The sequence below is a fragment of the Curcuma longa genome, chromosome 10 (assembly GCF_044706935.1).
Source record: "Curcuma longa cultivar G26 ecotype Majalengka, Jawa Barat chromosome 10, ITB_CL_G26_1.1, whole genome shotgun sequence".
Lineage (NCBI taxonomy): Eukaryota > Viridiplantae > Streptophyta > Magnoliopsida > Zingiberales > Zingiberaceae > Curcuma > Curcuma longa.
In genome coordinates, this window is record NC_133870.1 from 6750384 (window position 1) to 6762471 (window position 12088).

General features: G+C 38.6%; 3 protein-coding genes across 3 annotated transcripts; all 3 read right to left on the reverse strand.

The window, feature by feature from the left end:
* Positions 1–295: 295 nt before the first annotated feature.
* On the reverse strand, positions 296–5347 carry LOC141835919 (RNA-binding protein L-like). Its single transcript, XM_074723321.1, has 7 exons — positions 4819–5347; positions 3483–3960; positions 1700–1755; positions 1504–1634; positions 1309–1405; positions 1082–1234; positions 296–580 (listed from the first exon to the last, which is right to left on the reverse strand). The coding sequence occupies exons 1-7, from the start codon at positions 5212–5214 to the stop codon at positions 575–577; spliced, it is 1317 nt and encodes a 438-aa protein (XP_074579422.1). The 5' UTR covers positions 5215–5347; the 3' UTR covers positions 296–574.
* Positions 5348–6670: 1323 nt separating this feature from the next.
* LOC141836423 (uncharacterized) lies at positions 6671–7585 on the reverse strand. Its single transcript, XM_074723911.1, has one exon. The coding sequence runs from the start codon at positions 7405–7407 to the stop codon at positions 7063–7065; it is 345 nt and encodes a 114-aa protein (XP_074580012.1). The 5' UTR covers positions 7408–7585; the 3' UTR covers positions 6671–7062.
* Positions 7586–8467: 882 nt separating this feature from the next.
* LOC141836379 (reactive Intermediate Deaminase A, chloroplastic) lies at positions 8468–11977 on the reverse strand. Its single transcript, XM_074723851.1, has 6 exons — positions 11766–11977; positions 10816–10931; positions 10678–10722; positions 9509–9582; positions 9376–9425; positions 8468–8735 (listed from the first exon to the last, which is right to left on the reverse strand). The coding sequence occupies exons 1-6, from the start codon at positions 11956–11958 to the stop codon at positions 8641–8643; spliced, it is 573 nt and encodes a 190-aa protein (XP_074579952.1). The 5' UTR covers positions 11959–11977; the 3' UTR covers positions 8468–8640.
* Positions 11978–12088: the final 111 nt, after the last annotated feature.

Genomic DNA, 12088 nt, shown 5'->3' on the forward strand with positions numbered 1-12088 from the left:
AATAAAGAAAAAAGGAAAAGGAATTAAAGCAAAAGAAAAGGAAAGAACAGAAACTGAAAATTAAAGGGAAAGGATTGCTTGCTGAGCAGGTTATCACTGACCTTCCATGAACCAATTAGGAACTCACTTGAAGAATATCATTGACAGAGAGCATCATCACTGCTTGCTGCTTGCTAACTTTGGGCATCAACAAAGGGCTGGAAATATGTTTAACATTGCACAACATGAACTATAATCATTCCTATAAAACAAACAAGTCAATATCTGAATATCTTCCTGTGGATGGATCGAAAAGTTTGAGAAAATAAAAGATGGTTTCAATCACTGCACTGGAACCAAGTAGTTAAACAGAATCTCTGACATCACAATTCATCAAAACTAGCACAAAGTATTAACACTGCAATCAGGTCATTCATGTTCGCTCGGCATCTATCGCAAGAATTATACTGCGAGAACAAACCTACTAAATTACTAACGGAATTGTTACAAACAGAAGCAAGCCAAACTACAGAATAGCCCAAAGCTTCATATTCAGATCTCATCGGCACAACACCGCCATCATCATTTGTGTTGCTCATGCCTGCGAGAATCAAAATGGACTTAGAAAATAATTATTCTGAGTTTGTCACAATATACATGGAACATAATTGTAAAACAAGAAACTCATTGAACAAACTGCGAAACAACAATAGATCAACATTATCCCAAAAGCCGTTATGTTTTTCCTCAAAGGTCATTAACAAGCATGATTTAGCAATAAGACAAGTTTACCTATTGATTTATTGAACTTGACCATATATTTCTGCCATATAATATGCTGAAGAAATTATAAGCGGATGAAAAATGAAAGCAGAATTTGATATGACCAGGATCAAGATTGAGAGTTATAGCATGCAACTCAAATTTAACTGAAAAGTGGAAACACAATTTTGCATGAAAAATTGGATCATTGGTGGTAATGACATGCCAGATTATCATTGCACAAGTGATCACTTATAGTAAGATGTAACGGTAAAGGTACCGAGTTAACCTTATCATCTGATTAGTGTCACATGAAACCACATTTCCAACAAGGGTTTACCTGAGGAGGTGGTTGTTGCTGATAGTTACTATATCCTGGATATGCTGCATAAGCATACATATTAGGATCTTGAGGAGCAGCATATCCATAGCCTTCATATCCTTGGTTGTAGCCGTAGTAGCTACCATTCCACTGGTTGGGATCTTGCTGTGGCTGATAAAGAAAAAAAAAGAATAAATGAAAAAAATAAAAGATTGGTAAGCCTTTAGAACCTGAGAATATTCAACCTGTTTATTTGTTGGACTGCGACCCCATGAAATCCGGATGTTTTGTCCACCCAATGATGTCCCATTTAGCATCTTCAAGGCTTCCTCAGCGCTAGTTCTGAGAAAAAAAAAATAAAGGCACAAAATACTACATAAAAAATTAATAAAAAAATACCCTGTTTTGCCAGTTGATGAATAATTCAATTATGAGTTCACCTGTTAGCAAATTGAACAAAGCCGCAACGCTTGCCAACAGGTATTTTAACATACAGAATCTCTCCATATAGACCAAAAGTATGGCGCAATAGATCATCTGTGACATTTGGATCCAGCCCGCCAACAAATAACTGCAAATCAATTCATCCATTTCAGATTATTAAAGCCTCATGAAAAATTTAAACCAAGTACTTACAGTGGTATTATTTGGATCATTGTCAGACTCAGTATTCGGTGTAGCATGGTATGAAACTGCAAACAAAAACAAAACATTTGAATACAATGAATCTTAAATCACAATGATGAAGACAAGTATATGAAAGCTAACCTACAATGAACCACAATTAAAGTTAGACTACAAACACTTCAAGTATTGTTCATTCTCGCAACTTACATATCACAAATTATACGAGGTTTGTAATTAAGGATTTTTCTGGGTTGTGCTTAATGAATGAGGATGGCACAACCTCTGAAGGTAGAAAATGGCATGGATAAAAGCCCACAGCACTAAGCACCTTCTATTTTCATCAAACATCCACAGATTAGCTGATGTCAATTACCCATTAAATCTGGTCACATGATGCATTATCCAAATATGATACCATTAAAGCAATCCGCTGACAAAAACCAGAAACTTTTGCAATTTGTACTAAATGTCTAATAAGAAATCACTATGGGAAATCCAGAAAAGTATTATTCCATCCTTGACTAGTTTAAAGCTATCAAAACAAAGATGATGAGGAGAATAAGATGTTGTGTTGGTTAATCACCTCTATAACCACTTAAATAACAGTAATGCAGTTGAATGATGAAATAATTCAGAAATCCAAAATAACTACTATTGATCTGTTGAATATTTCAGATCCAAAATAACTACTATTGATCAACAGGAAGCTGCTCAATAACTCCAAAACTTCAATGATAATAAATGAATGCATAATTGCAAAAGAATGGCAGCAACATTGAATAAAATCACTTCCTTGCTTGACGCTAGTCAACAACCAGAGGAAAGTTATTTGACAAGCTAACCTTGTCGCCGAATCATCAAGAAGATCAATTGCACTTAAAAATGATTTAAATTTCTTTTTTTTAAAACAAAGGAAGAAGAAAAATGATAAAGAAACATAAGATACATTAATAGAACTATAACTCTCACATAATAACTTTAGTATTATAAAAGCAAAGACCACAAAAAGACAGTAGAACAAGGACCACAGACCACTGGACCAAATTATAAATATTGGCAACTTAAAAAAATATAACTACGTAGAAAGGGTATTCCTTCAGTAATAGACAGAAAACTAGTATGCATCAGAAGAAAAAATTGCGTTGCAGAAAGATCAGAAAGCCGATTCAAAAGACTTGATTTGCAAGATTATAACAATCATAAGTTCAACCAGCAGGTGCCAAATGCAAGAAACAGAGGGAACTAAAATATAGAAACAAGCAGGAAATAAGGTGTGATTAAAAACAACTAATTTGCATTAGTTAAATAAAAGGTAAAAAAACAAATTGTAGCAAATGATGCCACAAAAAGGACTAACCAAATTACGACATTATCAAAACACTGACCTAACCAGGGCCACCACTATAGGTGATATGCATCTCAGTTGAAGTCAATTCCATGCCCTAAATGAAGGTAGTATGGAATCCTGCTTTGAGACAATATGAGTTTCTATAAGTGCTCTTCACTAAATACCATATTTAATGAGCCCAAGTTACGAAAGGATAAGTGCTTGAAGAAAACAATTTGTACAAGAGAGCAATAATGTCAAGATAACTCTTGGAAGTTATAATAGGTTGAATTTACTTGTTTTATCTCAACTAAGCATGAATCTGATATTAAAAAGAGTAACTATGCATTCAATAATAATACAATGGGCAACTTTGGATTCAAATAACAGGACACCTGCAAAATTAGAGATCAAGCTGCACCATACACACAAATTGAAGCAAAAGAACTAACAATGAGCACATACTGTTTGTAGATAATTGTTGTTGGGTCCCCAGATTTTTCTTATTTGCAGCTGGACCAATTCTCATGGCCCTGGTTGAACAGTAAACGCCATTCATTTCAGTCATGGCTCTTGTTTGCTCATTTGGATCACCAAACTTAACAAAGCCATAGCCTTTGGAATGCCCCGTCAATCTATCAGTGACAACTTTAGCACCCTTCACAGATGTGTAGTGCTTCTTGAATGTCTCTTGTAACAAATAATCAGTCACATCTGCAGCCAAATCCCCGACAAAAATTGTGTATTCTATGCCATCATTTCGTTTCTCACCTGCTCCACATGTTGCCCAATTCAATCTGAAAACTTGTTCTGAGTTTGGCATCCCTTGACCATTATATGTTTGAAGAACTCGATCTGCAGCAACACGAGTTACAAACTCAATAAAACCAAAACCTTCAGACTGCCCAGTTTGCCTATTGCGGATTATTTTAACAGAAACCACCTGCATCATTAGGAACATGAATAAGGAAATAATAAAAAATACATAGACAATAAAGTGTGGAGTGCAGAAACCAGAACCATAGGAGGCACCATTATGTAAGGCACATGAGCATGATTAGCATGAGCAATTACTGCCCTAACATTATATAAGAATACATACAATCTGATAAACCTGATGATTTTTCACTAAATTTTGGGCAGAGCTACGTTGAAACCTATTGCTAACAAAACTAGGCAAATTGATAACTAGTGATTTAAATAAAATGTAATTTCTGATTATGAAAGCCTATGCTCAATGCAAGATTCAGTATGTCAAAATAGTCCTACACAGAAACATAACAGCCCTTTGATTCATGATGAAAAATATGTTGGTATTTAATTTACATCTATGGTTTAAATTGTTAATGAATCATAGTAGAAGGAAGTCAATACAATTTCAGTGTCATCTCGAGTGACTAGTTGGAAACATATGGATCTCAAGGCAATTATTGGCAGCTGTGTTTCTAAATACAAATTAGGGAATATAGAACTAATGATAACAGAAAATCCAACCCACAGAAATAAACCGATCGTGAAGAACACCATATTAATTACGTTGCTATTCATTCAAAAAAAAAAGTTCATTCAAACAGTACAAAATTGAAAGCAAGACATTAGTTTTCCAAGTGCAAACTTAGTAGTGCCTGGTAGAATGGTGAAAAATAACATATTTCGGAACTAGTTACACAAACATTGTGAAATCAACCTAATTTGTAACCTGCTACCAGCACTGAGATTAGTAGCGAAGAAGAACAAAATCAGAGAAATCAAGTAGATAAAAGTGACAGCGGGAAGAAAGGAAAAGAGATGAGAAAGATACTTCTCCGGTTTGAACAAAACAACTGTAGATGTAGCTCTCATCCATCCAGTACTGCAAGTCACCGATCCAAAGCGTGCGTATCTCATCAGCCGAAGCAGCTTGCGGAGCGAAAGCCTGAGCCGGTGGAGGAGCTGGCGCCGCCTGGTACTGCATCTGGGGAGGCGGAAACGGAGCTGGGGGCTGGTACTGCGGCTGCGGAACAGGCTGGGGGACCGGTGGAGGGACCTGGGACGGCTGCTGGTTCCACATGGGCGGCGCAGGGCCAGTCTGGTAGTACTGCGCTTGGGGAGGCGGCACCATCATCCACGGCTGGGGAGGCTGCTGCTGCTGCTGCTGTTCCATGGGGGGCGGTGCCATGGGAGGGGGCTGAACCATACCACCAGCCGGCTGCATCATCTTTGCTCGACAGAAAGGATCAACGCTCGCGAAATCAGGCGACGAAATCGGGCGCAGGAGGGTACACGTCGATCGAAGAAGAACGCAACAGGGATAAACCCTAACCGGATCTGGAGGTGGCAACCGGGGTAAGGATGGGTCGACAAGAACCCTAGACGGCAAATTTTATATTTACGAGAAAATATATAAATCAGGCAACTCGCCTTATCGTCATCCCTAAAAACAAACCAATTCCTATACCGTCCTTGTGATATGACAGGACGGATCTCTTGATTCCACCGAATAGGGTAGAAATCTCGGGTGGCGTTTGTAGTTTCGGAAAAGAAGGCAAGACCGTAATATGTAGTATATTTTTTATCCCGAGACCCTGCAGCTTTGCGCTCGTCCGCATAACAACCTGGTGCACCGCATAGTAGTAGGTGGGCCACGCTGGCCCGTTAGTGATGGCCTGGATCAAGCCTAATTAGCCTTATTTATATTAAAAATAATTAAAGAAAGAATTTGGTGTCCAAATTAATGGTAAATACTTAAATATTATATTTCTTATTATCATCAAAAGGTGAAATTCACCACCTCAACGGTTCCACACGGATTTATGGAACCTACGATTATCTGTGAGGAGGTAAATCGAGAAATTGTAATTGATCGTGATGAAATAGGGTATTGCAGTGTGTGTCATGGCTTCATAAGTTCATACAGATTTAGTTAAATTGTCAGAAAACCAATTGATTACTACGGAGAAGGCATCACATCGACTTCATCGAAATTTACTTATATTCGTACTCTTATGCTGGTAACAAACTCAGATTATGTTGAGAGGTAAATCGAAAAGCTGTAACTTATATTCGTACCCGATGGATACAAACATACAAACAAGGATGAAAAAAAACAGATTCAGGAAGGACGTAGGAGAAGATTATTACAAAATCTTTTAGCACTGATACAATCTGAACATTACTGAAAGTAAGTGCTTCTTCAAGCTGCAGCAGCAGCATTTGGCTTTGGCTTCTTAGTTGGCGACGAGAACAGGCTTCAAATGCTTCAAGATCTGGTAGCACAGGAACTGTCTAGTTTTGGCTACGGCAACTCTCAGCCTTCTCAGTCTCACCCCAATCTTTCTCTTCATTCTGAACGCCCTCATCCTCGAAGAGTATAATCTCCTCTGCTGTGTCCCAGCTTCCTCCAATATCTTGTGTATCAGAAACCTCGCTTTCAGGCGCCGCATTTCCTCAGGGTCCTCCTTGTCGAGTTTCGCGTAAGGAAAATGAGTCCTCAAGCCACCCATCGATGAGGGAAACAGAGTTGCAGAAGGAATGAGAATTCTGAATGGAGAACAGACTCATGGAACCAGCCATATATAGAGACTAGAGAGAGAGAAGCGATCACCAAACCAAGAGTAAATTATTAAAAATGTATATTATGCAACTGGAGTGATCAGTGATGCAATTATCAAAAGGAAAAGAAAAAAGAGGATTAGATGGACCACATATGCAATCATGTTCTTTTGTAGTTTACACGAAGTCAACGACAATGTATATATGAACTATAATTGTAGAACAGCACTCGTTGAAATATGCCTTCACTGAAGATTCACTGAGTGGGATAAAGTATTGATTCATGGAGCAATCATCTGAAGAAGTTGGCAGAAGTACTGATGCTGTCTGTGATGGAAGCATCCATGCGTTTGAAAAGGATTTACAGAGCAAACTGTGTAATATGTGAAGGTTGTGATTGAGGGAGAAGAACTGGCCACTATTTCTTCTCCTAATTAACGTACATCACCTAATCTGCTCATCTTTACAGCATCTCTGAAAGAATGGACAAATGGAAGAACAAAAGAACATGATCTCAGTATGCTAACTCTGCTACTTCCGGTATGGTGCGTAGCTTCGGCCTCCAATGCCTCTCCTGCTCTTCTTCCAGTCTCCCGGTCGGCTCGCCGACGAGGCTGCTGAGGACTTGGAGCAGAGGCATCCCCTGCGCGTCCACCTGCCGGAGAAGCTCCTCCAGCTGTTTCTTGCTGATCCTGACCGTGATCTCCGTCGAGCCTTCGACCTTCTTCTTCGTATTCCTTGTCGCGGCCTCCTCCTGCTCTTGGAGCTTCGCCGGGAGCTTGCTCTCGGTGAATCCCCAGTCGCCGTCGTCGTCATCGACCCATGTCACCGGCTCCTGCAGGACGATACAGTTGCCCATCTCGCGTCTTGGAATTGGTGATTTCTTTCGGATTCTGCTTCCTTTTTTTTCTTCTTTGTTTTGGGATTGGATCGAATTGAATGGAATAGAATTGTCGGTTGAAGGGATAAGAACAATGGAGCAGGGTGGATTTATAGGCGCCGGGAGAAGGTGAACGAATCGAGTGCGACGGCGGCAGCGACACCGGAAGAGGTCAAACCTAATCGGGAGGTAGGAGATGCACGTCGAGGAATCGGTCGAAGCGACACGTGGAGGGCGTGGGAGAGTGCCAGATCAGCGCAGGGCCCGGCGAATGGAGGAAGACAGCGTGTGAACGCGGGGCGAAGGGAATCTAGCGGGTGGACCGGAGGAACGGCTGGTGTGAACGGGGATGTGTTGTGGGGAATCTTGTCGGTTCGGTCAGGCCCACCCTGTCACGTGCAGTGCACGTGGACTTGAATATAATTGATAAGAATATAATACTGACACATGGGGAAAAGATCAAAAATAAAATAAAATAGATTATTCGAATATTGTGAGTAAAATTAAACAGCAGAAACTAATTTATTGATGATATTATTTACTGAGTACTGACATCATAATTCCACTTGTAGAATTCTGATCTGACTGGATTCTGCATGACAATTTTGATAAAATCTAAGACTAAATGGAAGTAGCATTAGGAAGGAGTCCAATCATGCCTGGTCACTTTGTTTTCATTAGAAAGTATCAGGAAGCTAATGCTCACCTAATTGCTTGAATTCTTCAAATAAGGCTCCTCTAAGTTAGGTAAGAATCCAAGCACTGACTTCAACCTACAGTGATTCTCTCGTTATCCATTCAGTGATTGGTTTATCCTCTTCAAAGGGTGAAGGAAGAGGTCAAGTCAGCAAACACACCAAATATAAGAAGCAAAAATGATATGTTAAACTAAAGTAAATATGACCTTCCGGGTATGTGGGTTTTGCTCGATACTCATATCAGTCATGGTCAACAGATTAACAAATAAATTCGTAGCGAACATAGATATTATGCTTTTGAAGCTACTCTACTGCAGAATTGTAGAAAGGTACACGAGGAATTGATTAGATTTACTGGATGAATTGAAATTAGAAGTTTGATTGTATCGGAGAAAAGTACGTTGAACACCTCTTATTTGGGTGATAATCCATTTAGCAAAGTCGCAAGGGAAAAGCTGGTACTTCTTATCCTAGAATATCAGCTATGTGAAAAAGGCATAATTTTGAAGCAGCATTAGAGTGCAGCAATACACTCGATCTCAATCCTAGCGTTCATTGGCAATGCTGCTACTTGGTAAGTGGAACGCGCCGGTGCAGGAGATGGGAAATCTGCAACAAAAGAACAAAATTAAGGAAGAAAATCAATATCCACAATCTGGATAAGAAAGACCATAACATACAAAGGCACCCTTGCCTTGACACCAGATACAAAATATTAATCATACCAGATAAAATGTTCAGAAATACAGTTATTCCACATGGGTTGTACACAACTAAAGAAACTTTATAAGTTGAGTGAGCTACTATCAACTTAGGGTAGTGCAGTTTATGCATTTTGGTCAGCGATTGGAGCAACCAAGTTAATTGGTTAACTTCACTCATTTAAGTGGGCCATGACACAAATTGCACTACAATTATCTATGAAATGGAAAATGACATCTCTCTTGGAATTGTTAAGTAGAGGATTTTATCCAATGATATGGAAACTAACATATAAAGAAAGGAATAGTCAGAATGAAAATGCTAAATGCCAAATTATTGTATCACATGGAATATTCAGAATCAGGATCCAGTTACTTCGATTACACAAGTAGCATAAACTCCACATGATTATCAGCAGAAGGGTTTGTGGCAGAAGTCCATAATCCAGTTGGACATGGGTCAAAATGATCAGCAGTCCTAACTAAATTCATTGAGTTTGAAGAAACTACATCCATAACAGGAAAAAAAAAAGTTGTCAAAAACTCACATTTTGCATATATCTCATTCACTTTCTTGAAATCTTGTAGATCTGCTAACCTGCATATACACAAATCATTAGATCATTATATTATATTAGTGAAGTTTCAGAATTGAAGTTGATAAAAGAATATAATTGCTACATGATTGTTGTCTTGACAACAGAGGCATAGGTGGCACCGCTTGCTTTCAGAATTTCTCCCATGTTCTTGAGGACCTGAATTTAATAGCCAGTTGAGCATATCAGTTCTGAGATGAAATGTTTACAGTAGTGCCACAAAAGCAATCATAAAACTGGAACTCAATGAGTTTATATTCATAGATATCAGATAAATTAAAACTAGTGAAAGAAATAAAAAATTGATTATCACAAAGGGCAAACAAATGCCATGAGTTTTTTTTTCAATTAACAGGAAAAAACTAAGTTATAAAGATCCACGACTTACTACCAGGTATGGAATATGGGTTAAAGTCCTATGATCCCAAGGTAGAAACAATAATAGAAAGACATTTTGCAGTTGAAATGAAGGAAGAATTCACATATACCATATATTGCCTCTAGTCTTCTATATCCTTGTTTGTCATGCCAAAGTCTCACTACTATGGACCATGAAAAAAATGATATTGAGAAGTTATATTATATGCCTTTTTATTTCTCTCATTAAATGCTCTCGTAATCTGAAATGCCATACTATTAAACATGCTAAGAGCTCAGTAAACTTTCAGACTTTTGCACAAAAATTACCAATCAATAATGACGTTTTAAGGTTGCTGAAATATACCAGATTTCAAATGAAAGTCTTAACAGTTTTAAGTGGTCAATCTTTCTACGTGCTGTAGAATTGTTTGAGTGATCATGTTTAGAAGGTTTTACTGTCACAAAATTCATGGGGGAAAGACACAATCTAGCACAGAATACTAGTGAATCACGTTAGGGGAAAAAAAGAAAGATAAAAACTAAACTAGCAAGAAGCATATATTCATTAACGCACTAGAGGTATACATAGTTTGCTCCTAGATAACTTGTTATGTGCAACACTTAAAGCATTTATCTGGTGTAAAATGTTCACCAAAATTTTGATCTATTTTGATATGTTCACCAAAAGCTAGTAAAATGTAGTGTATCTTCTGAACCTATGTCTCCCTACATGGAGAAAACAACCATCTGGATCTATTAAATAACATATATTACTTGATTATCATAGTAGTAGGATATTCCACCAATGTACATAAGACGCTAGCTGTTTTCTCTATTTAATAGAAGTTCACAGCTATTAAACACCAAAACTTTGATTCAGCATATGTAAAATACCTGCTCAGTTTGTTCCTCGATATTGTCTGAGACAAATTTTCCTGTCTGTATAAAAGTTCAACATTTGCTGAATGTGAGAAGTATAGAAGGGACATTATTCATAAATGAAACAGTGTGGTAAAGGGTAATATAGCAGACCTCTGGAACAAGACCCAGAACACCAGAAACAAAGACAAGGTTGTTGGCTTTAATAGCCTGAGAATATGGCCCTAAAGCTGCTGGCGCATTTTCTGTCTGAACTGCCTCCTTGATAACTAATGAAAAGTATGTCGCCCTTATTACATCAAAGAATCATTTGCCAAAAATAAAACATTTTGCAGATTAATCATGTCAGATTCATACAGAATTGCTGATTTTTGAAAGGAGAAAGAAAGTATTGAATTAACAAAAAAGCAGTCGATAGCATGCAAGCAGATCACAGCATGACCACCAAAACAAAATATTGACAGAACTTACTGCATATCAGATTGTTTCACTGAATAAATGCATCTGGCATTATATGGATACGTTGTTGAACACTACGAAGAAAGAGAAGCTTCTCAGAACTAGTTTTAACTTTTAGGTTGAAATTATCAAAATAGTTAACTGAAACCCCTAGTATTGGGGGTTTTGCGGATGATGCCCTCTTTCACAATTATTCACCAGAGCTGAGAAGGAAGGAGATCCCTGACGTTTATTTTCAGACATCAAAATGATTACTATGTTTGTTTACATTTTTAACATTTGAAACAATCTTTGCGCGTTTCACCCTTTGTAAAGATGCAGTTTCTGCCAAATGTTAATCGAAATCAACAGTAGGTAGTCAATAACGAGAGAAAAACAATACAACGATCATGTTTAAAAATGCCGTTTCCATTCTGAGCATTTAAGCAAAACGGCAAATTTGCTCGGAAGCATCATAGCCTAAATCGACATCCACTAAGTTAAGATTTATCTATTCTAGCCGAAACAACAAAATCAAAATCTAAAACCCGATGAACAAGGCAAAACAAGACGAACATGCATGGCCAAAAAAGGAAAACTAATTCAGTGTTCGGACTGAAAAATAGGTGACGAAAATGGATCAACGAGATGGTTGCGCTCTTTACCACTGGAGGAGGCGGCGGCAGCGGATATAGTGGCGAAGAAGGGTTTGGACGAGCGAGACGACCACAGATGCGAGGCAGCGACCGAGGCGAAGCAGATCCCTACGGAGATCGGCGTCCGACTCCGAGCTGGCAACGCGCGGAGGTCGATCGCCGGCACTCCCATAGACCTCGAGAACGCCGCGCTCCAAGCCATCTCTCTCTCTCTCTCACACACAAGCACACACCACTCTCCCTCGTAACCTAGTACGACACAAGTAGGGCCAGACCAGCTTCCTTTATAGATTGCCTGTCTTACCATAGACACCGAACAGGAAGATAGAATC

Coding starts and splice junctions, on each gene's coding strand:
- LOC141835919 (XM_074723321.1), bottom strand. CDS start 5,214: ATGATGCAGCCGGCTGGTGGTATGGTTCAGCCCCCTCCCATGGCACCG. Junction 1,756..3,482: donor ACAACAATTATCTACAAACA/GTATGTGCTCAT, acceptor TTTTGTTTGCAG/TTTCATACCATGCTACACCG. Junction 1,406..1,503: donor TTTGTTCAATTTGCTAACAG/GTGAACTCATAA, acceptor TTTTTTTCTCAG/AACTAGCGCTGAGGAAGCCT.
- LOC141836379 (XM_074723851.1), bottom strand. CDS start 11,958: ATGGCTTGGAGCGCGGCGTTCTCGAGGTCTATGGGAGTGCCGGCGATC. Junction 9,426..9,508: donor GTTGTCAAGACAACAATCAT/GTAGCAATTATA, acceptor GTGTATATGCAG/GTTAGCAGATCTACAAGATT. Junction 8,736..9,375: donor GAATGAGATATATGCAAAAT/GTGAGTTTTTGA, acceptor CTTTTGTTGCAG/ATTTCCCATCTCCTGCACCG.
- LOC141836423 (XM_074723911.1), bottom strand. CDS start 7,407: ATGGGCAACTGTATCGTCCTGCAGGAGCCGGTGACATGGGTCGATGAC.